Here is a 24,666-nt window from a genome sequence, read left to right as displayed (position 1 = left end):
TACCTATTGCTCCTCAGGCAGGTCTTAGGGAGTCTTGACTCTGGCCCCAGATATGTATGAGTGGCATCTCCCCATAAGAAAGGGGCAATTTTTCTACCAAGGTGAAAAGTGTCTCTACATTCTGTCACACTGATGACTCTGGACAGAGGACAGGCTGGTCCCTCTGGTATTTGTTCCAGAGCCTCAGAGGACATTCGAATATCTGACGGCAGGGACAGGGTGGGGCTAACACCAGCAGACAAAACAGAATAAAGCGGAATAGAAAGATCTCCAAGGGAAGAAACAAACACATTTAAAACCCAAGGCTGGGCCGGGTGGATCACGCCTGTAATCCCAACACTTTGGGAGGCTGAGGTGGGAGGATCACTTGAAGTCAGGAGTTCAAGACCAACCTGGCCAATATGGCAAAACCCTGTCTCTACTAAAATATGAAAATTATCTGGGCATGGTGGCACATGCTTGCAATCCAGCTAGTTGGGAGGGTGAGGCAGGAGAATTGCTCGAACCTGGAGGTGGAGGTTGCAGTGAGCTGAGATGGCACCATTGCACTTTAACCTGGGTGACAGAGTGAGACTCAATGCATTTAAAACCCTTTCCTCCCAGCAACCCACATGGATTACAAAGCCACATTTACCTTTCAAAGTAAATAGCAGTCAGCCTCAAGCAGCAAGGAGACTCAAATAATGGCCAGCATGTGTTGATACTGATAGTGACCCATAAATCTCAATTTCTTTGGCAGAGAATGTTGGGTGGTGGTTTAATTCCGGGCCATCAGAGTAGAAGGAGAGAGATGCACCTCTGCCGTGGATCTTAGCAGAGCATCCTTGGAAATACGATCCAATGAGCACAGAGTTTAGCACTAATCGATGGCCACCAACACACTTTGTAACATTCCATTACCCTCGTGGGGTGGGCTGAAGCATGGAGCAGCTGAGCCCGGGGTGCTCAAAGAGCGCTATCTGAGCAGCCGTCTAGGAAGGACAAAGGGCCCCTGGAGCCTCCTGGGCATGACTATCTGCTCCCTCCGCCCCGGGCCCCCACCTCTGTTTGAGCCCCGCTCTGCCCCTGGTGTGCGCCAAGAGCACTTTCCACCCTGCCAAACCTTCTTCCAAAGTCTCTCCTGCTTCTCTTCTTGGTGAGTTTCTCAATCATGTGTGGCTGGTCCCCAGCCAGGTTATTGTCTTTCAGGGGAGATAAGAAACCTTTCTCCCACTTGTCGGTTTTTTTTCTGTCTGAGAGTGGAGATGAGTGGCCCCCACCCCCTGTTCTGTCATTTGAAAAGGCATGTTAGAGTCGGGTAGAGTGGCTCATGCCCGAAATCCCAGCACTTTGGGAGGCCGAGGTGGGCGGATCATCTGAGGTAAGGAGTTCGAGACCAGCCTGGCCAATGTGGCGAAACCCTGTCTCTAAAAACAATGAAAAAGAAAAAAAGAAAAGGCATCGTAGTTGCCCTGTAGTTACGACTCGCCGCTCTGCTAAGTGTTTGGCACATATTTCACCGAATCCACAGTAGCTGTGTGATGTTGGGCCAGTCATCTGACCTCTTTAAGCCTGTGAAAAAATTTTTTTTTGTTGTACTCGCTTCAGTAGCACATATACTAAAATTGGAACGATACAGAGAAGATTAGCACGCCCCTGCACAAGGATGGCACGCAAATTCGTGAAGCGTTCCATAAAAAAATTTTTGTATTTAAAAAAAAAAAAAATTTTTTTTTTGTTTTATTTTGAGATGGAGTCTCTGTCTGTCTCCCAGGGTGGAGTACAGTAGCACCATCTTGGCTCACTACAACCGCTGCCTCCCAGGATCAAGTGATTCTCCTGCCTCAGCCTCCCGAGTAGTTGGGACTACAGGTGTGCGCCACCACTCCTGGCTAATTTTTTGTATTTTTAATAGCGATCGGGTTTTACCATGTTAGCCAGGCTGGTCTCGATCTCCTGACCTCATGATCTGCCCACCTTGGTCTCCCAAAGTGCTGGGATTATAGGTGTGAGCCATGGCACCTGGCCAATTTTTGTTTTGTTTTGTTTTTTTGTTTTGAGACGGAGTTTCGCTCTTGTTACCCAGGCTGGAGTGCAATGGCGCCATCTCGGCTCACCGCAACCTCTGCCTCCTGGGTTCAGGCAATTCTCCTGCCTCAGCCTCCCAAGTAGCTGGGATTACAGGCATGCGCCACCGTGCCCAGCTAATTTTTTGTATTTTTAGTAGAGACGGGGTTTCACCATGTTGACCAGGATGGTCTCAATCTGTTGATCTCGTGATCCACCCGCCTCGGCCTCCCAACGTGCTGGGATTACAGGCGTGATTTTTTTGTTTTTTTGAGATGGAATCTCCCTCTCTTGTCCCAGTAGAGTGCAGTGGTGTGATCTAGGCTCCATGCAACCTCTGCTTCCCAGATTCAAGTAGTTATCCTGTCTGCGCCTCCTAAGTTGCTAGAATTACAGGCACATGTCCCCACACCCGGCTAATTTTTGTATTTTTAGTTGATACAGGCTTTCACAATGTTGGTCAGGCTGGTCTTGAACTGCTGACCTCAGGTGACCCACCTGCCTCAGCCTCCCAGAATGCTGGGATTACAGGCATGAGTCACCGTGCCCAGCCTGTTTTTCCATTTTTTGAATGGGGACAACACTAGCATTTTCCTTTCAGGGTTTCTAGGGGTTAAGTGGAATCTTCCAGGGAAGTTCCTAGCCAGGCCTGACATATGGTGAAGGCCCGCTTAGGCCTGCTGGCCTCTGCCAGTGCTGGGTGAGGTGCTTTCTTCGCACCCGGAGAGCCTGAGCCAGCCATGCTGCAGGGCACCCGTGGTCTGTTTTGGGTCTCCTCCCCAGGGAGGGAGTGCATTTTACTTACCTTTGCCTCCCTAGTCCTGGGCTCAGATAATGATGCAGAGTATGTGCTTGATAAATGCGCGTGTAGTTAGGAAGTAAAGGACGAAGACTGTAGGTGAGCCCCAGAAAGCCCTGGTCCTGAGCTAAGAAGAGGGGGCTGGGGGACCCTGATGGGGACATAACACATGCCTTCACTTGCTCCACGGGAAAGTTGCAAGAAACTGCTTGAAAACTGCTTAGAAACCTTTTGGCAGACAGGAAGGGACTTGAAGAGCTCCCAACCCTAGTCCAGGTGGGTGGAGAGTGATTCATCCAAAGTCACACGGCCATTTGGTGACAAAATTTGGATCCTAATTTATGGTTGAAGTTTACAAGCATGGGAAGTATTTGATAGCATGTTAGGAGCTTATAGCAAAGGGCCTGAGCTTCCGCAGGAATAGACATTACTAGAAACAGCCAGAAGACCCTAGGGGAGGCAGCTTGGAGTAACTTTCTGGGTCCTACTTCCCGTTTCTGGTATCTATTAGGAGCCTTCAGCCTGCCACCCCTCCCACCCTCTCCCCACGGCCACTGCCAGGTCTGCTTCAAGGCCAGGCTGAGCAAGGTAGTTCTTTCCCCAGCCTTCTCCATCAGGTCTGGGCACTTGGTGGGAAGTGCATGAGATCACGTGTCAGGTGCGTGCAGAACAACACTGGCCTCATTTCAGACCTCATGGCACTCTTTTACTAGTTGGGAACATGACTGTTAGGCTGCGTGAGCCCAGTTTCCTCATATGTAGAGTGAGAATAACTGTACACTTTATGGATGACAGGTTATTGTAAGAATTCGGCCGACTTAAGCAAAATGCTAGATGTCATATAAAGGGGTGTCTGGTTGGATTTGAGTCAAGGGCCTGTGTCTTATTCTTCTTGGTGTTTCTTCGCATTTCCTTGTCCCTCCGATGCTAGAACACTGCCTGTGTTTAGCTGTAGGTGCTAATTACCAGTTCATGGGAGAAATGAGAAGTTATTTTGTGACTTTTAGAACTTTGCTTCTCAAAGAATAGTTCAGGGACCAGAGGGATTGGCATCACACAGACCACCTGTTAGAAATTTGGGCTCTTGGAGCTCATCCCAAATCTACTTTAAAAACAAACAAACAAACAAAAAACTGTGGTTGTATCCAGCTCCCCAGGTGATCCACAGGCATATTAAAGTTCGCGAAGCTCTGCGGTGGAAAGCAGTTTGAAGCGGGGAGAACTGGAAACCCTCATTAAGGTCCTGAGCATCGTGGTGAAGTGACATGCACGAGAGCTGTGCAAACACGATGTGCAGTCCCCTCTTCTCACTCTTGCTGGTCAGCGACGGGTTTCCTGGTTCCACAGAAACTCAGGGACTTAGAATCACTTCTATAAGATCCATGATGGGAACAGAGCCAACCTGTGTGTGTGTGTGTGTGTGCGTGTGTCAAGGACTTAGAATCACTTCTATGAGATCCATGATGGGAACAGAGCCAACCTCTGTGTGTGTGTGTGTGTGTGCGTGTGTGTATATGTGTGTGTGCGTGTGTGCGCACACGTGTTTGTGCATGTGTGCACGTGTGTGTGCGTGCACGTGTATGTGTGTGCGTGTGTGTATGTGTGCGTGTGTGTGTGTATGTATATGTGCATGTGTGCGTGTGTGCACACGTGTTTGTGCATGCGTGCATATGTGTACGTGTGCGTGCGTGCACGTGTATGTGTGTGCGTGTGTGTATGTGTGTGTGCATGTGTGTGCGTGTGTATATGTATGTGTGCATGTGTGCGTGTGTGCACACGTGTTTGTGCACGCGTGCATATGTGCACGTGTATGTGCGTGTGTGTGTGTATGTGTGTGTGCATGTGTGCGTGTGTGTATATGTATGTGTGCGTATGTGTGCACACGTGTTTGTGCATATGTGCACGTGTGTGTGTATGTGTGTGCGTGTGTGTATATGTATGTGTGCACACGTGTTTGTGCATGTGTGCACGTGTGTGCACATGTGTGTGCGTGTGTGTATGTGTGTGCATGTGTGCGTGTGTGTATGTGTGTGTGCATGTGTGTGCGTGTGTGTATGTGCATGTGTGTGCGTGTGTGTATATGTATGTGTGCATGTGTGCGTGTGTGCACACGTGTTTGTGCATGCATGCATATGTGCACGTGTGTGTGCGCGCGCGCACGTGTATGTGTGTGTGTGTGTTTCAGAGAAGACTTGTGTTCTGGCGGGCAGACCTCCCTCTCAGCTGCTGCTCCTGTCACAGATGTCGAGGGCAGACGAGTCAACAGCCCAAGCTACTTCAGAGCCCAAGTGGTCACTTCTAGGTTGGGAAGGAGGGCAGGGCTGACTTAGGTCTCGGGGGCCTCTGGGATGCTTTTCCGTTATCTCCGGCAGGGGTACAGAATTTGTCGGATGAAATTACTTCAAACTCACTTACTTTTTTCTTTTTGAGATGAAGTCTTGCTCTGTCACCCAGGCTGGAATGCGGTGGCATAATCTCAGCTCACTGCAGCCTCCACCTCCTAGGTTCAAGTGGTTCTCCTGCTTCAGCCTCCCGAGTATCTGGGACTGCAGGCACTCTCCACCATGCCTGGCTAACTTTTATATCTCTAGTAGAGAAGGGGTTTCACCATATTGGTGAAGCTGGTCTCGAACTCCTGACCTCAAGTGATCTGCCTGCTTCTGGCCTCCCAAAGTGCTGGGGTTACAGGCATGAATTACCACACAAAACTGACTTACTTTTTAAAGGTGTATGTTGCTTAGCCCTGTGATGAAGATTCAAACATGCAACAGCCATTTGCCATGTGCCTGCTCCATGCCGGGCCTGTGTGGGTCCTGGGGAAACCACAGTAGCTAAGACTGGCCGTTACCCTGGCGTTGCTTATCCTCCTGCAGGGAGAGGGGTGTGCGAGCAGCTAGGTAGGCACAAGGAGCTGGCGCCACGGAGAGAGGTGTGCAAGGGGCCACGGGCCAGTGGACAGCACAGATGAGCGTCAGCATTGGCACCAAGCGACCAAGATGCTCACGACCTCAGACCCTGCGGAGACAGGATGGAGACGCAGCAAATGAGGCAACGGGAGGATGCTGAGTGGATCCCGGTCTGAAAAATGCTACAAACAACAATCTTGGGGCAACCGGGGGACTTGGAGTCAGGTCTGGATATTGGACAATATAAAATGATCTTTAGATTTCTCAGGTGTTGTGATGGTACTGGCACTATGTAGGAGAATGTCCATAGTAGGAGACATTCATTCCAGCTACGCAGGAGGCGGAGACACAAGAATTGCTTGAACCTGGGAGGTAGAGGTTTCAGTGAGCCAAGATTGTGCCACTGCACTCCAGCCTGGGCAACAGGGTGAGACTCCGTCTCAAAAAAAAAAAAAACAAAAAACATATACTAGCTTACAAATATTTAGAATTGAAGTATTATGATGTCTCCAACTTTCCTATGGAATATACATGTGCATTTCTTTCTGTTTCTTTCCCTCTCGTCTCAACAGGTTTTAAAAGTGACACACGCATAAATATGCACAGAGAGAGTGATATAAAGATATATACCAATATGCAAACAATTACTGAGTCTAACCTATAGGGAAGATGGAAATTAATCGTATCATTGTTTAAACTTCCTTCTGTATTCGAATACTTTTGTCCCGAAAAGTAGAGAAAACCACTGGGAGTCATGCATGAATCGGGCGAGTATTATGAAGTGACTGTTTAGGAAGTCGATGCCCACTCGTGTTAGTCTTGTGGCCAGCGATGGATAATTTGCGAGTGCGTTCACTTACACGGTCTCGCTTCATCCTCAAAACAGCCCGGCGTGGGGGGGTCTTTATAATAGTCGTCATCTCTTTACTAATGACTGACTGAGCTCTGCAGGCCTTGGGTGATTTGTTCAAGACCACGTGCTGGGAAGTAGAGGTGGGACTCAGGCCCAGGACTTTTGACTCCAAATCTAGGTCTCTCTTCCCATCCAGAGTCTCCTTCAGGGACCCGTGTTTTATTTCCGCTGTACCAGGAACCCCTGTTGATGCCAGGATCTTGTAGCCCAGACATGAAGGAGCCCAGGAGTTTGTCCTCCCAGCCCCAGCGCTGTCCTCGGGCACCGGCCATCATCCCACCCTTCCATTTGGGCTTGGCGGGGTGAAGGAAGGGAGGCAGGCACATGACAAGAAGGCGGCAGCCGGCCTTGGCCCTTCCCCTCATCTGAGGCCTGGGCCAGTCGAGGCAACAGTCTGGCTGAAGCCAGCTGGGCAGGGAGAAACACCTCTCAAAGCCAGAGGGAGTGGCTCGGGGCCCACACTGAGCACATCCATGCAGACATAATGATTTCGTAAGGTGCAGAGCCACAGGGTGACGTTTATCGCTCATTCATGCGTGAGCCAGCTACACGGTGCCTTCTTGGTCTCTTGCCAGTTATTGCTTATGCTGCCAGAAAGTCCCCATAACTCTGTTGGAGAGGGCAGGTGCCCCTCCCCAGACCAGGCTCCCTGGACCCCCACGCCCCCTCCTACCACGCTGGCACTAGCCAGCCGGTTCCTGTGTGTCAGCCCTGCTGCTGCTAGGAAGCAAGCCCAAACAGGGGGATCTGTGCTGTCTGTACCCCCTTAGCATAGACCCTCTGTTTGGGCCTGGGGTGGACTTCGTACTCTCTTTCCAATCTCCTGTCTATTTGTAAACCTCTTTTCTAACTCAGGAGCCTCCCGGAGAGCTGCTGAAGCAACCAAGAGAGATTTTCAGTGTTCACTGTATTCCCAGGGCCTAGCCCAGGACCCGGTCACAGCAGGGCCTGGAAAAGTGTTTGGTGGGTGTTCTGGGCATTGAAGTTTTTTTTTTGTGATGGAGTTTCGCTCTTGTCGCCCAGGCTGAGTGCAGTGGCACGATCTCGGCTCACTACAACCTCCGCCACCCATGTTCAAGCAATTCTCCTGCCTCAGCCTCCCCAGTAGCTGGGACTCCAGGTGCGTGCCACCACACCTGGCTATTTTTTGTGTTTTTAGTAGAGATGGGTTCACCATGTTAGCCAGGATGGTCTCAATCTCCTGACCTCATGATCTGCTCGCCTCGGCCTCCCAAAGTGCTGGGATTACAGGCTTCGGCCACAGATCTCAGACTCATAAGTTGACGTTCTAACCCTAGTACCTCAGATTGAGATTGCTCATGGAGGCAGGCAGTCTTTGAAGAGGTGATTGAGATGAAATAACGTCACTGGGGTAGGCTTTAATCTAATATGACTGGAGTCTTTCTACGAAGAGGAGATTGGACACAGAAACAGAAAGAAGACCATGTGCAGACAGAGAAGAGAGGCAGACATCAGAACACAAAGAAAGGCCGGGCGCGGTGGCTCACGCCTGTAATCCCTGCACTTTGGGAGGCTGAGGCGGGCGGATCACTTGAAGCAGGAGTTCAAGACCAGCCTCACCAACATGGTGAAGCCCTGACTCTACTGAAAACATAAAAATTAGCTGGACGTGGTGGTGCACACCTGTGATTCCAGCTACTGGGGAAGCTGAGGCAGGAGAATCGCTTGAACCCTGGAAGCGGGGGTTGCAGTGAGCTGAAATCACGCCATTGCACTCCAGCCTGGGCAACAGAGGGAGACTCAAAAAAACCCAAAAACGACCCCCAAAACTAAAATGAGATCTCTCTGAAGGCTAAGCTATCCATGTGAGCTCTGAGGGATACCAGCACCACTAGGAGGAAGCATCAGTGAGAATCACAGGACCTTGGGAGGCTGCTTCGGCCTGTTCGCCCTTCAGCCGAGCCCACATTTCTGCTACAGCAGAGAGGTTTCTCTGGCTTAATGGAGGGCTGTGGGCTTGGAATCAAACAGGCCTGGATGTGAATCTTGCCTTGGCCACGCGCTAGCTGAGTGGTCTAAGGACAGTTTCTTCAACACTCTGAGCCACGATTTCCCTATCTGTAAAATAAGGATAAAACCTATCTCACAGGGTGTTTCATGGATTAATGGACATAAGTGGGCAAAGAAGTTGGCACATTTAAAAATTCTCAGAAGTGATAGTGTCTATTTTTCTATACATCTTAGTTCTATTCAATTCAAGAAATGTAAGAGTTTTCTTCCAAACATAATCAAACATATATTTTCATTGTCAGCACTTGGTCAAAAACTGCTGTGTGTCTGGCTCTGAATAAGGCGGTACCGGGCAAGAAACGGCCGCACGGTCACTGACTGCTTCGGCTGTTCTTGCAGAATCCCATCTGTGTTTTCCTGGTGGCTCTGAATTGCTGGAACCTTCCTGGAACCTTTGAATTGCTCAAGGCAATTGAGTCAGTTAAGGTTCAGTTAGGGTAAAAGGCCACATAAAATGAATAGAACTTTGCTTCCACATTTCTCTTTCCTGATAATGTTTAAATAGCTGAGAGTGGGGAGGTCCCCACCGCATATCTCCAGGCACCATGATGACCATTCTCATCAGCCCAGTTGATGCCCAGAGTATCAGTGTGGAAGGGACTCTATTACTCCTGAGAGGTCAGAGGAGGTGAAGGGCGTTACCCAAAGTTGTGCATCTGGCGCATAGGTATTAGGAGACCCCAAAGTTGTGCATCTGGCGCATAGGTATTAGGAGACCCCAAAGTTGTGCATCTGGCGCATAGGTATTAGGAGACCCCAAAGTTGTGCATCTGGCGCATAGGTATTAGGAGACCCCAAAGGCATTACTGGAGTTCCTTTCGGTAAGACAACACGAAAACACAGCACAGCAATTAAAACCAGCTCTGACTCAGCCAGACCATAATACTCACAAGTGAATGGAGACAGTGCCCACAGAATAGAAAGACATGCAGCACAGACCCTCCTCATCTGTGTTTGCATCGAGGCAGGGAGGAGGCCACTCCAAAATCAAGAAACATGACTAAACATTTCTTTTTTTTTTTTTTGAGACGGAGTTTCGCTCTTGTTAACCAGGCTGGAGTGCAATGGCGCGATCTTAGCTCACTGCAACCTCCGCCTCCTGGGTTCAGGCAATTCTCCTGCCTCAGCCTCCTGAGTAGCTGGGATTACAGGCACGCGCCACCACGCCCAGCTAATTTTTTGTATTTTTAGTAGAGACGGGGTTTCACCATGTTGACCAGGATGGTGTCGATCTCTTGACCTCGTGATCCACCCGCCTCGGCCTCCCAAAGTGCTGGGATTACAGGCGTGAGCTGCTACGCCCGGCTTAAACATTCCCTTCTTCTGACTAACAGGAGTGACTTGTGCTCCTGTATCAACACCAGCTCAGCCCTGTTTTTGTTTTCTCATCTGCTAGATCATTTATTGATTACATTAAATAATAATTAGTGATACTTAGTTTACTGTTAAATTATTGCGATGCCTAATCATTGAATTGCCCTCCTTCTTGACAGAATCCAATCCAGAATTCCCCTCTCCTTCCCACCCTTCCTTAGACTCGTCCAGCACAAGCCCACGTCTGGAGTGAGTCTGGCTGCAGTAAGCCACAGAAACTAACTTGCAGTTGATGTCAGCTGTGTCCCCATGGTCTGTGGACGGTGAATGTTTACATCTCTAAAATGGGAGTAAGAATTCCTACCCAATATTCTTTACAGGCCTGTTTTAACAATCAAGCGATATAATGCAGGTGGGAATGAATTTTTAATGTTGAAATTGCTATAGTCTGTGAGTATGATGTGGAATTTCCAAATGGTTCTCTTTTTAGATGTAGAATAAGATATTTTTAATGATGGAAGATTCCTATTAAGCTTCTGTTATGTGTTCCTGCTTCAGTTTCATGGGTGTTAATCTTTCCCATGATTTAATGTTAAGTATAGCAATTAACAGGAAAATTTCGAAGGGACTTGCCCAAGGTTGAGACCTGCCTTGGAGGAAGAGCTGAGTGTTTGTGGGTGCGGGGCCCAGTGAGCTTGTAAAACTGGTCCCTGCTGGGCCCAACCCCTCCCCTTCCCTGCTGGGAACCTCACTCTCTATCAGGGAGTGGCCAGGCTTTTAGCCAGGCTAAGAGCGAAGTCTATCAACCCATCTGGGAAAGGCAGCCTTTTAAAAATACTAGCCTTATCAGTGGTCTGCCCTGCCTCCAGGATGAGGACGAAACTTCTGAGGCTGGCCCTTGTGGTCCTTCCCTCTGGCCACTTCTTTTTATACACCCCATCCCGGACCTCCCCAAAGTCTCAAGAATTCCCAACTTCACTCTCCCCTTTCTAGCCTCCAAGCCAAGCAAGGCTGGTTCCTGCGTTTTTCCTCTCTGTACAATGTCCTTCTACTTCTTGAAGGACAAGTCAAAGTTCAACTCAGACATCACCTCCTCCATCAAGACTTCTCAGCTGATCACCTCTGCCCCAGGGAGCTCATAATGTTTTGTACGTAATGTTATTTACAAACATACTGCATTGTGTTGAAATTATGCCCTTCTTTCAAGTTCCAGCCTCCCTTTCCCCACCCCATAACGGGCTAGAGACCCTGGCATAGAGGGAGGTCCTTGGTGAATGGATGCACGCCTTCTCATTTCTGTACCCTCGGGGATATAATTTCCTGGTACGCAGGAAACAGCTGCTGTGGATCTTGTTATGTTTTTACACTTTAGACTTAAAGCAGTTTGTTTTCTTACCGCTTGGGTTTCTCTTGGGACCAGGAAGCTGGAACATTTGTCACTGGAAAGTTTTTAGCCGTCATGGAAAGGGCATTCCTAGTCAACAGAGAACCCGTTGGTCATGCCCCACTCATAGGAAAAGAATTTTCTTGATCATATTTTCAGGCCTGCCAAGGAGCTGCTCAGGGTGGATGGTTAATTAGCTTTTACAGTGATTATTTTTCCACCAGTTATAAGTAATGTGCAGCTTGGGAATTCTTCTTCATTTCAAGGACTGCTTTCTTTGTAGCATGTAGATATTTTATTTTGGATGAATACATTTTCATGAATGTCTTGCGGTTTTTAGTATCATCTGGGTTGTAGCTACTAGGGAAGAGATCAGTGTCTGGGCGCAGTAGCTGTTAATTCTCACCCCCTCCACCCGGGAGAGTGAGAAAGGAAGTGAGCTTCGCCCAGTAGCCTCTTCTTGTTTCTGTAGGGAGCACCCTAGCCCAGAAGTCAGTGGCCTACATTCAAGTCTTGGCTTCGTTTTTTCCTAGTGGTTCTATGTGGTTCGCACACCAGCAGTATCATTTGGGAACTGTGATAAATGCCAATATCCAAGGGCACTCCAGGCTCGCTGAATTAGCAGCTCCGCAGTTAGGCCTGGAATCTTATTTTATCAAGCTCTTTAGGCGCTTCCGATGCCCACGGCAGTTCCAGAGCCACTGATCTAGTCAAACCCCTTTACTGTACCATTTTGTAGCAAATTTATTTTCTGATCATGTAAATCATGGAAGTCAATATACCATATCCACACAATAACACTACATAAAGAGTGGGAGAGACAAAAGTGTGGATAGAAACTCAACGGATAAACATTTTCATGCATTTTCTTCCAGCACTGTTTCTCAAACCCATGTATTTTCACACAGTTGCAATCACAGGACACACACAATGAGGCCTGTTCTTCGTGTTGGAACATAAGCGCTACTCAGTGTTGCCATATATATATATATATATATATATTTGAGACAGAGTCTCATTCTGTCGCCCAGTCTGGAGTGCAGTGGCGCCATCTGGGCTCACTGCAGCCTCCGCCTCCCAGGTTCAAGCGATTTGCCTGCCTCAGCCTCCTGAGTAGCTGCGATGACAGGCACGCGCCACCACACCAAGCTAACTTTGGTATTTTTAGTAGAGACAGGGTTTCACCGTGTTGGCCAGGATGGTCTCGATCTTGTGATCCACCCACCTCGGCCTCCCAAACTGCTGGGACTGCAGGTGTGAGCCACCGCGCCCGGCCCCTAAGAACCGTTTTTAAGGGCCGCTGCCACTCCACTGGAGAGCCCTGAATGTGAACTCACCTCACCAGGCCCTGACTGCGAACCTGCAGGCGTGGAGGAGAAAATGCTGCAGACAAAGAGGCCTCGCTTGCATTCCGCGCGTTTGATTATCTGCGCTTTTCCCCCACGCCTCCCCACCCTGGCCAAGCCCCACTGGGGAAAAATGGAAACGAGGGATGCTTCTGGAAATGGAGCCCTAAGTAGGGAGGGAAAGGGAGGTTAGCTAACCGCCCCATCTTCCAGTCATCCAGAAACTCCGTTCTCCCAAGCTGGAAACCCTCCTGAAACCCCGAAGCAGCTGGGATGTCCCTGCGCTACTTTGTGGCCATGTTTTGAAATGGCACCTTCAGTGGAGCAGTCAGGTGGGTGCCCTGACTCCTCCAGGGCTGGAGCGACTGAACTTGGTCTTCTCGCCCCACGTGGATGGGAGCCTGGACTGCCTTTCCGACCACGGCTCCCTCACCCACTGCGGGACAGACAGGCTCGGCCCTCTTCTTCTAGTTAACACCTTGCGGCTGAAGTCCAGCCTTCAGGGTAGAAATCTGGAGGCACTTTTGGCTCCCAGTCAGCCCATTTCTTTGGTGGGCTGAACCCCAATTCCCGGATGAGAGCGCCCCACTCGAAACAGGTTACCCTCCTGGGGACCAGAGGGTAGCACCTTCCTGGCTGTGAGAACTGTTACGGCCTCTGTTCTATGTGGAGCTCGTGGCTGTCAGGGACACCCATGTTGAGGCCAGGGTGGTGACAGTCCTGGGATGATGAAATGGGAACTGTTCCACCCTGTCTCTCTACCTGCTGTGCTGCCTCTCTCTGCCTCCCAGCCTCTCTCTGCATCTGTCCCTGCTGTGCTGCCTCTCTCTGCCTCCCAGCCTCTCTCTGTCTCTCTCCCTGCTGTGCTGCCTCTCTCTGCCTCCCAGCCTCTCTCTGTCTCTCTCCCTGCTGTGCTGCCTCTCTCTGCCTCCCAGCCTCTCTCTGTCTCTCTCCCTGCTGTGCTGCCTCTCTCTGCCTCCCAGCCTCTCTCTGTCTCTCTCCCTGCTGTGCTGCCTCTCTCTGCCTCCCAGCCTCTCTCTGCCTCTGTCCCTGCTGTGCTGCCTCTCTCTGCCTCCCAGCCTCTCTCTGCCTCTGTCCCTGCTGTGCTTCCTGTGAGGACCCAGTGTGCCCGCAGCGCTGCACCGTGGCAGCTGGAGTGGGGAGGAGGGAAGGGAGAGGCCGAAGGAGGAAGCCAGGCACTAGATTCACTTGCTTTTTGCCTGTACACTTGTTAGGTGATTCATGTTTTCAGGTCAGCTTACAGACCCTATGCCTTCAGCTGTCAGCCCTGAAGTTTCTCTCTGCAGCTCAGAATGAAAGAATATGGGTTTCAGTCCAGAGTCCCTGTGAGAGGCAAGCAGAGTGGAGGACTGGCTGCTCTCCTCTGGCCTCCATGGTGAGCTGTTCAGCAGGACCACACACCCATTCAGCTGTAGGGCTAGGAAGGCAGGCCCTGGATGGGGGAGGGCCTCCTGCAGAGGAAAGAAAGCGAGCCTTTCCCTGGCAGGCTGTGGGCTGGCCCTCTGCTGATGCCAGAACTTTGTGCACTCCTGGGAGAATGAGTTTCATCTCTGGACTCTCCCTCAAATATCAGTCATGGACGACGTTGTGTATAATTGTGGAGGCTTCTCAGAAATCTGACAGACCCTGCTGGGGAAGTGGTTTTGAGTGTGGCTGAACCTGCAAGGTTGGGTGGAGGTGGCAGGTGGGAAGGGACAGTGGAAGAGCCCTTTCCCAGGGGTCGTCTTGGGAAGAGCAGTCTAACTGTAGCTGATCAGGGCCATTTTATTTTATTTTTCTTGTACATTTAAGTACTTAAAATCCTTCAAAGCCTTAAACCCCTTTATATATATTGAAATATACTTAGAATCTCTAGCAATATGCAGCATGTGTGCACAGTTTTTTTTTAAAATTATGATTCAATGTGTAGATTATTTAGTCCTTTTTTCTCCCTACCATATTGCGTATATACTTTCCTTCCTTCTTTCCTCCCTTCCTCTCTTTCTATCTTTCTCTCTTTCAAGATGGAGTCTCACTCTGTCACCCAGGCTGGAGTACAGTGGCATGGATCTCAGGTCACTGCAACCTCTGCCCCCCTCCAGGTTCAAAGGATTTTCCTGCCTCAGCCTCTGAAGTAGCTGGGGTTACAGGTGACTGCCATCACGTCTGGCTAATTTTTGTATTTTTAGTAGGGACAGGGTTTCATCATCTTGGCCAGGCTGGCCTTGAACTCTTGACCTCGTGATCCACCAACCTCGGCCTCCAGAAGTGCTGGGATGATAAGCATGAGCCACTGCGCCTGGCCTGCATATACAATTCTCTTATGCTTGTTTTTCAAAGCTACAAAACCAGTGGTTACTGAACTTTTTCAGAGGTCACAGGTCCCTTTGATAATTTGCCACAAGTTAGGACCTCTGCCCCCCCACTCAAAATGCACATACACATAGCCTTGGGCAGCATATCAGGAGGCGGGGGGACTTCCCGAAACCCATCCTCTGCGCTGGGTTAGACGGCGAGTGCCCGGGGGCCAGCAGTAAACTCCTATGTCTGGACTTGGTCATTATTGACCCCACAGTTTCTGTGACTTTTAGTGATAGGTATTCAGAACAAAGCCTGTTTGGAGCTGGACTTGGCAGTAGCTGGAGTCCCTGACTCCCATGGTCTGTGCCTGGCATTCAAATTCTTTCCAGTGTGTGTTGCTATCCTCACCGTTCTTTAGGTTTTTTTTTTCTTTTTCTTCCTAGATGGTCTATTTTTTGGAAGGTCTTTGGGCTTGGAAAGCACATGTATTTTATGAGCTGTGTACCTGTGCTACAGCCTCCTTCTCTTCTGTCTGGATACCACCCTTCGAGACCCTACTCAAATGCTGCCTCCTCCCAGAAGTCTTCCCTCCACTGGGAAGTAAACTCTGAATCCGTACTTACTCCTCTCTCGTGGTGCTCATTACACGCCATGTTCTAGTTGATACCATTTACCTCTGTGACCCAGTGGTATACCTCATGTACTGTGTTTGACGCAGAATGGCCCATTTTAATGCTCCTCTACTCCGCCTTCTGGGTTCAAGCAATTCTCCTGCCTCAGCTGGGATTGCAGGCGCCCACCACCATGCCCAGTTAATGTTTGGTATTTTAAGTAAAGATGGGGTTTCACCATGTTGGCCAGGCTGGTCTCAGGTGATCCACCCGCCTTGGTCTCTCAAAGTGCTGGGGTTGCAGGCGTGAGCCACCGCGCCTGGCTGACGTTCTTAGGATTGTGACAGTGACAGGGAGATCAGCTTTTGGTTGTATTATTGTATTTACATTCTCTGCGTGCACTTGCTCTTTCATGGCTGGCACATCTTCAGCCCGTCCCGTGGCCCCTTATTTCCCCCCACTGCCCCACTCCTACCGCATTTGACTGTAAATTCCTGCAAGACGGGGACAGCTGTGTAGCCACCTCTTGTCCAGGGCCCACAGCACAAGTGCCGCAGTTTGCAGGCCAGGGCCCCAGCGAGATCGCCTTAGGATGTCCTCCCTTTTCCTCTGTGGGAGGCAACGTTTTCTTCATATATTTCAAACAAAGCCACACATCACAACAGACCGAATACAGAAACACGTAAGAGAATCCAGCCATCTTTTGTGAAGCCAGATATTAGAGAAATTTGCAACATTTCTTTGTCAAACAGTGTCACTCTTCTGCCTCATTTAAAAATTATTATTTGGAAAATACAAATTATTTTTCATAAATTAGATTATATGTGTGAACATGGAAGGGTTTATTATTTTAGAAGCATTAACAGATTTAAAAGCTTTCTCAGTTTTAATTTCTAATGTACATATTGCTATCTCACAGAATGAACACTGCGGTCCTCAATTATTATCATTACTATTTTTGAGACGGAGTTTCAGTCTTGTTGCCCAGGCTGGAGTGCAATGGTGCGATCTTGGCTCACCACAGTCTCTGTCTCCCAGGTTCAAGTGATTCTCCCGCTTCAGCCTCCCGAGCAACTGCGACTATAGGTATGCGCCACCATACCCGGCTAATTTTTTTATTTTTTAGTACAAATAGGGTTTCACCATATTGGACAGGCTGGTCTTGAACTCCTGACCTTGTGATCTACCTGCCTCAGCCTCCCAAAGTGCTGGGATTACAAGCGTGAGCCACTACGCCCGACCTCCTCAATGATTTTTAAGATAGAAAAAGTGTCCTGGGAACAGAGAGTGTGAGCTGTCCTCAGGCACTGCCTTACATATGGCAGATGCTCACAGATGCTTGTGACGTTCGCAAGGGACTGACTGAATAGGTAGCTTTCTGTTGCTCCTAGGATTTGGAAGCTGAGACTGGGGTGGAGGGAAGGGAGAAGGCACCTGTTGATAGAGGGCCCAGTGGAAGGTGAGGCTTGTCAGGGTCTGCCAGCAGCAGCTGCTCTTTGGAGCCGTGTTGGCTCTGATGGCAATACTGGTTGGGGAACCTGGGTCTGAGGCAGTGGGGGCTGGGCATAAGCGTGATGTGTCATGGGGGCTTCAAGCAGCTCACTCTGTCCAGTCCCCCTTAGTGCTGATGGGCAGGAGAAACTGTGTGAATCTGCCTCTCTGGGAGAGGAACTGAGCCGAATGTTTTTCTAGAAACCTCTGGCTGTCAAATCACTGGGTGTGGGCTCTACAGACAGTGTTGCGGCCTCAGAAGAGAGATTGAGGCTATGGGTACCTGTCCCTGCTCTGCTGTGACTAGCCATGTGCCCGCTGGCGAGGCACGTAACTGCCAGCTTACTCAACCATATGGTGAGGACGAGATAAAATGTCTGTGGAGTGCCTGGCACATGCTGGGTGCTCAGTACATTAGTGACTCCATTAGTCAGATGTCATTAATAATAAATGCTCAAAAGAAGGAGGCTGGGAGGCGGGGCTAACGAGGAAGGGTCCTGGAGGGAGTTCTTCCTGGTGTGGGATAAGTTGAAGTGTGGCACAGATGACGGTTTCTCAGCCTCTGCACTCATAACCTTTTGGGCTGGATAATTCGGTCCTGTGAGTGGTAGGATGTTCAGCACATCCCTGGCCTCTACCCGCTAGATGCTGGCAGGGAAGCCTCTCTCCCGGGTCTTTACAACCAGAAATGCCTCCAGATATTGCCAAGTGTCCCCTGGGAGGTACAATTGCCCCTGTTGAGAACCACTGGTGTAGAAAGTCACCTGACAAGGGCTCCCCCACAGGACACCGGCTTCCCTGTGGTTTCCCCAGAAAGACATCACACCAGCCACATGCAACAGATTGGGCTCACTCACTGCAGACAAATTCTGCCAAGAGACTCTGCTTCCAAGAGAACAAGAGGCCTCCTGACTCTGATCCCCTTTCCCGAGGAACCCTGTCGCTGATAGTGACCATTTCCCTCAGCAGTTGCGCAAACAAGGCCCCGGGGAAACAAGCAGGCTGACCAGGACAGTGAGATTGGTCAAGGAAAATCTGGACAATACCCAGAAGCCTGGGGGAGGCCGTCCCTCCCTTCAACCTTGACCTCAGCACGGAATGCTTCCAATTCCCACGCTGCGAAAACTGTCTGGGCCAATCGACAAGTAGAATGGATAAGTTATACCCAGAATGCTAGGGCAGTGAGAACGAATGAACCTCAGCTCCACGAAACTCCACGGTTGACTTTCGCAAACGTCAGGTCGAATGAAAGAAGCCAGGCGCAAAAGAGCAACTGATGTGTTTCTCTTAACGAAAAATCTCCCCAGAGGCAAAATCATATAGGTTAAGGTTCAAAGGGCACACAAGGAAGGCTTTGGGGACTGGTTCAGTTTGCAAGGATTTATTGAGGGTTTATGATTTGGCCCTTTTCTAGATATATGATATAAACTTTAAAAAAGTAAACAAATAAACACAACATTCTTGGCCAAAAGGCAGGAAAGGCTCTTTAGCAAAATCTCTATGAACCAAGGGAATGAAGATTTCCAGTAGTTTTACCTGTATGCTCTAGATTATTATGTAAGGGTCATTTTTGGATGTGGCTTTATAAAAGACATGATATATCAAAAATAATGAGTATAGTGCTTGGCACAGAAAATACTTCATGAGTGGTGATAATTAATGCTACTACTCAATTATTAACTGACCTAGGATGTAAAAATAATAGTCAAATATAAAGGGATAGTCCTTTGTCTTAAAGGGGGAAAATGTTTCTGAAAGTTTTAGGTACATTCCCTGTTGGTAAATTTCTAATTCTCAGAGTTCTCAGAGCTCTCTCCAAGCTTAGTCCTAGAGAAGAGAAAAATCTTCCTTTGCATTACTGGCTCCTGACCAGTGACCAGTACCATAACGAAGACCCTAACACCTGTCTGAATTGGCCAAATTGTTCAATTAACTCATCCATCATTTATTGGTCCACTGGTTAGCCTGGAAGCTGGGCTCCACTCTACATGCCTCATCAGACATTTGATCTGTCTTTGGCCACCCATCTCTTTTATGAATTCACAAACAAAACGGGCGGGACGGCTGTGGGATTCTTCCACCTGACGAAAACACTGGCAGAATAACAAAGTCTAGAAATTGTGCAATGAAAGCTCTACTTCAGACCTGGCTGGATATGGAACTCTTACAAATTCCTCTCTCTCCTGAGAGCCGGGCGATGAGACAACCCCAGAACCATAGAGCATTGCATTGCAAGCCTGGCTCCCTGGCTGCAAATTAGATGCCACATTAACTCCCAGGAAGATTCGAATTGCTTTCAGATCGTTCTCCACTGAATAACTTTTAGCATGACTGTTTCCATATCAGGTATGCAAGAGGCTTTCCTGCTAGCTGCGGGCACTCTTAGAAGACTTTTAATCCCAGGGTGATTTTCTAAAATTTCATTTCTGTTTACAAATGGCTGTGTGTCCCCGTGAACCTGTGAAGTCATGTATAGAACATGCTCATACAGTCAGAAAACCCTGGGTTCTTTGTGACACACATTTTAAAAAGAAAAATCCATGGCCATCTATGGAGAAAAGTCAGGCTCTTACCTGGTTCCAGGCTTTGTCCGTGGGCATTTGGTTGGATAAAGGTGGATAAAACCAAGAGAATGGTGACACTCAGGCGACTTGTGTCCATTTCTCCGTTTCACCCAGGGTCCAGGCTTTCTTGCTAATTTCTGAAGCCAAAGAGACCAGAATGCCTATTAGCTACTTTGTAAGGGAAGGCTGCCCATTAATAATTAACCTCTCAACATGCTATCCACTGATCAGATACTTTGCTTACTGGCCCCCAACTGCAAATCCACTTAAATTTATTTTTAAAAGGTTGATTCAGCGAAGCGCTGCTTATCCTAACACATTTTGAGAATAAAATACCTTGGTATGTATTCTTACCTTCCGGGGCCAAGGTCAGAGTTGCAGATTAATCAATTTGAAGCTACTGTGTTGTGTTTGGAAATTGTGCCAAAGTTCAGGGGTAGGTGTTTCCGCGTGCCTGCCTAAGCCTCCCAGTGACAAGGGGGTGACAAGGCACTGCAAGGGGTTATGCATGCTCAGGAAACTGGCTTTTCAAATTGCAGGCTAAGCCCCAAGAAGACAAAAAGGGCCCTGCTATGCGGAGAGCCCCCGGGGGCCGGGGGTCCAGATTTCTGTTAGGTTTAGTGAAATTGGGGATGCTTGTGGTCAAATGTGGTGGGGCAACATTTCTACAGCTGAAAGGGGCAGAAAACCTTTCACCCCGTGTGAAAAGGAGCTGACGGAGAAGCAAAGATGCCCTTGCCAAGTGCCCCACTGAAGGGTGGTCCCAGAGTAGACACCCCTCTTCCCCTGCGTGTTCATCATTCATGTTCCAGCTGGGTAGAAGACTGAGGAGTGAGACCACTCAGAAAATCAGGGAGGGAAAAGGCTACTGTCCATGGCTCTCATGATATTTTCGGGCCTCTAGTTTTATTTTATTTATTTGTTTATTTTTTGAGACGGAGTTTCGCTCTTGTTACCCAGGCTGGAGTGCAATGGCGCGATCTCGGCTCACCGCAACCTCCGCCTCCTGGGTTCAGGCAATTCTCCTGCCTCAGCCTCCTGAGTAGCTGGGATTACAGGCACATGCCACCATGCCCAGCTAATTTTTTGTATTTTTAGTAGAGATGGGGTTTCACCATGTTCACCAGGATGGTCTCGATCTCTTGCCCTCATGATCCACCCGCCTCGGCCTCCCAAAGTACTGGGATTACAGGCGTGAGCCAGCCTCTAGTTTTATTTTAGCTTTCTTCATTTGTTCAACATTCACGTATTTTGGCATGCCTACTATGTGCCAGGCACTGTTCTAGGCATGTGGGAGGTACAAGGCCTTCTGTGCCGGTGGAGGTGGGAGGAGTTGGATGATGGATAATAGACATAATAAAGAAGAGTTTTATGTGGACTGGCGGACTGTAATGAGAACCGCAGGAGAAGCAGAGTTAAGCAGGTTGGGGAGAAGGTAGGGATTTTAAGCAGTGTGGTCAGAGTGAATTGCATTGGGAGTTAAACTTTGAGCCAAGGTTTGAAGGAAGTGAGGGAGTTGCCCCTGCGGGCATCCTGAGGAGGAGACTTTCGGGCAGTCAGTGCAAAGGCCCTGAGGTAGGAGTATGCCTGGCGTGCTGCAGGAATAGTGCGGAGGCCAATGAATGGGGAGACATGACAAGGACTTTGACTTTTATACGATAACACATGGGGAGCCACTGTGAGCAGAAGGGTGATAGGATTTGTGTTCGAGTTTTAAAAGATCACTTTGGTTTGCAAGTGAGCCCGGGTGCAGTGGAGAGGTCTGTTACAGTGACCCAGTGAGAGGTGACGGTGACGGGCTTGGCCCAGCATGGAAATAGGGCAACTGTTGAGTATTGGATGGGTGCTGGATATATTTTGAAGGTAGAGCCAACAGGATTTTCTGACTGCTGAGCTGTGTGATGCGGGAGAAAGAGAAGAGTTGAGGATGACTTCAAGGGTTTTGTCTTGAGCAAGTAGATTAACGGGGTCGCTGTCAGCTGGGGAGGGAAGGCTGTGAGTGAAGGTTTGGTGGGGGAAGATGAGAGATTCCGCCTTGGCCGGGTGCGGTCGTGAGATGGCTTTTAGCTATCCAAGCGGCAGTGGGCAAATGAGATAACGTGGTAATAATGACTGCCTGGACAAGCCCACTGAAAGGGCCGTGTGAAGTGATCAGCAGACTTGGACGAGCTTGACCCAGCCCAAAGCCTGTGGTCTGTCCTGTGGCTGCACCTTCCTCCCCAGCCCTGCAGCTTCCACACCATCCTGTCAGATAAACAATTGCTTTTTGTTGTTGTTGTTGTTGTTAAGACCGAGTCTTACTCTGTTGCCAAGGCTGGAGTGCAGTAACGCGATCTCAGCTCACTGCAACCTCCGCCTCCCAGGTTCAAGTGATTGTCACGCCTCAGCCTTCTTAGAAGCTGGGACTATAATCGTGTGCCAGCATGCCTAGCTAATTTTTGTATTTTAAGTAGAGATGGGGTTTCATCATGTTGGCCAGGCTGTTCTCTAACTCCTGACCTTGTGATCCACCTGCTTCGGCCTCCCAAAGTGCTGGGATTACAGGCGTGAGCCACCACCCCTGACAGATACACAATTTCTGAGTAAGGGCTTCTGCCCTGAATCCCTGGCTGGCTCCTGCACAGTTAAGCAGGATCTGAAAGTTCCGCTTTTTTTCGTATAACACTGGCACGTAAAACCAGCTGGCTACCCACCTCGGGCTCCTCTGCCCTGGGCCCACCCTTATCTCTCCTCCTCTGGGTGCTGCCGGTAACCACCCCCACTCCCCATTTTATTATGGTCATGAACTCATCAAAAGACCCCAATGAATCTAAGTGCCTCTGAAATACCAACCCTGTGCCCCCACCCACCCCCCAAATTTCTACAGCGTATACTTTTTTACCGCTTTCTACACAGGAAGCGGCCTTCAACGTGGTTTCTAGCTCCTGTCATTCCATCACAAACCACCCAAAATTTCTTTACCATCATCTCATGTCAACTCAAATTCTATGAGGCTCTTCTGGAAAATGACGAGGAGGAATGGATCTCTGTCCCCTTTCAGGCTTTCGGGGGTGGTATCTGCTTTTGCCTCTACCCAAGCTCTTCAGGCCTGCCGAATCACCAGGTCCCACCTTCCAGTGGTGGTTTTAACACACAGGTTCTGTTGTGTATTCTTGAAGCTGACCACGGAGGCTACTGGGAGAGAAGAGTGGAGGACTTCGTAGAGGATCAGGTTTCTTGGGAGGGTCCTCAGCCTGTCACTCGCTATGTGTGATATTACATAACCTTAATGAGTTCCATCTCCTCACCTATATAATGGGGACAGCATGTACCTGAGATAATATTTTGAGATATCAACTTTTTTTTTTTTTTTTAATTGAGACGGAGTTTCACTCTTGTTGTCCAGGCTGGAGTGCAGTGGCGCGATCCCGGCTCACCGCAACCTCTGCCTCCTGGGTTCAAGCAATTCTCCTGCCTCAGCCTCCCGAGTAGCTGGGACTACAGGCGCATGCCACCATGCCCAGCTAATTTTTGTATTTTTTAGTAGAGTCGGGGTTTCACCATGTTGACCAGGATGGTCTCCATCTCTTGACCTCGTGATCCACCTGCCTCAGCCTCCCAAAGTGCTGAGATTACAGGCTTGAGCCACCGCGCCCAGCCCTCAACTTCTTATTTTTCTCCCAAACTGTCTCCCTTGTTTTTCCTTCCACTTAAGGGAGGCAAAGTAGAGAGAAGACTACAAATCTGTTGTCTTCCAAAAATGTAGGACCAAGTCAATTTTATTTTACCTTTCATTTTATTTTATTTATTTTTGGAGACAGGGTCTTCCTCTGCTGCCCTGGCTATTCATACACTCCTGGGCGCAAGTGATCATCTTGCCTTGGCTTCCCAAGGTGTGGGCAGGTGAATTCTAACCAACAAAGGAAAGAAAAAGGCTAAAATACCTTGAAGGGATGTAAAGGGGAAAGAAACCCCTCCCTTCCCATCACTAGAAAGACAATATCTTGGGCTTTGCAGGTGTTGTGGAAGGGGGAGGTTTGTCTGTGGGTGTGAGAGCAGAGGGGACAGTCACTTGCTTCCCAGAAATCCTGCTGCAAGAACCCAGAGAGGAAATGGCTCTGTTGGCCGAAGGGCAGAAGATAAACATGGCTTGATGTAGGGAAGAAGAGTGGTGGCCTCTGGGGCCAGCAGGTCGTGTTGATGGGAGGATGGGCCCCTCAGTGGCCACCAGTGTGGACTGGTGACAGAGGACTGGGTCACACTGCCCTGACCCCGTGCCTGGCTGTTGTGTTGGTCCAGAACTGTGGCAGAGCTACTGAGGTTGGGGATGGGGTGGGGAGAAGAAATCCAGAAGGCCTGAAGATAGGGATTTGGAGTCAGTAATTTAGATGGGTTACAGAGATTGAAGAAACTGACTGCATGTCAGAATCTGTGGACTGAAATTAATACCTTGACAAACAGAGGTAAGCTATGAATATCAGAAATCTGTGTGTAAGGTGTCCAGCCAAGCACCTGGTTCTAGCAGTAATGATCTGATTTGTGCGCTGTGCACTTAGCAGTCAAGAGTTCATGCTTTGAGGCTGGGACGGTGGCTCACACCTGTAATCTCGATGATTTGGGAGGCAGAGGCAGGGGTTTGAGACTACCCTGGGCACCATAGCAAGACCCCATCTATTCAGAAATCAAAACAAAACGTTAGCCTGTTGTGATGGCACACACCTGGAGTCCTAGGTACTCAGGAGGCTGGGGCAGGGGCATTGCTTGAGCCCAGGAGGTGGAGGTCAGTGAGCTATGAACACACCACTGCGCTCCAGCCTGGGTGACAGAGTGAGACCCTATCTGTAAAAGAAAAAAATTACGGTACAGCCTTGAGAATCAAACAGATATGGGCTCAAAGTCCTGGTCTACCCCTTGTACTTACTAGCTGAGTGACCTTGGATAAGACATTGTGACTGAGCTTTAGTTTTCTTAATCTGCCTAA

At 49.2% G+C, this 24,666-nt stretch overlaps 1 protein-coding gene and 1 non-coding gene across 2 annotated transcripts in view; one reads left to right on the top strand and one right to left on the bottom strand.

Annotated features, from left to right (window-relative positions):
* LIPC (lipase C, hepatic type) overlaps positions 1-24,666 on the bottom strand; it is a 171,906-nt gene that overhangs the window by 127,131 nt on the left and 20,109 nt on the right. Inside the window, exon 2 of the mRNA XM_035258704.3 lies at positions 19,716-19,843. Within this exon, the coding sequence (XP_035114595.2) occupies positions 19,716-19,803 (88 nt within the window). The 5' untranslated portion in view covers positions 19,804-19,843. The remainder of the gene's footprint in view (positions 1-19,715; positions 19,844-24,666) is intronic.
* Positions 1,575-1,686, top strand: LOC118145263 (U6 spliceosomal RNA). The gene has a single exon (XR_004730391.1). It is a non-coding gene; the product is annotated as a U6 spliceosomal RNA (small nuclear RNA).

Source organism: Callithrix jacchus, chromosome 8 (genome assembly GCF_049354715.1).
Source record: "Callithrix jacchus isolate 240 chromosome 8, calJac240_pri, whole genome shotgun sequence".
In the NCBI taxonomy this organism is placed as follows: Eukaryota; Metazoa; Chordata; class Mammalia; order Primates; family Cebidae; genus Callithrix; species Callithrix jacchus.
This window is presented reverse-complemented; position numbering and strand designations above follow the sequence as displayed.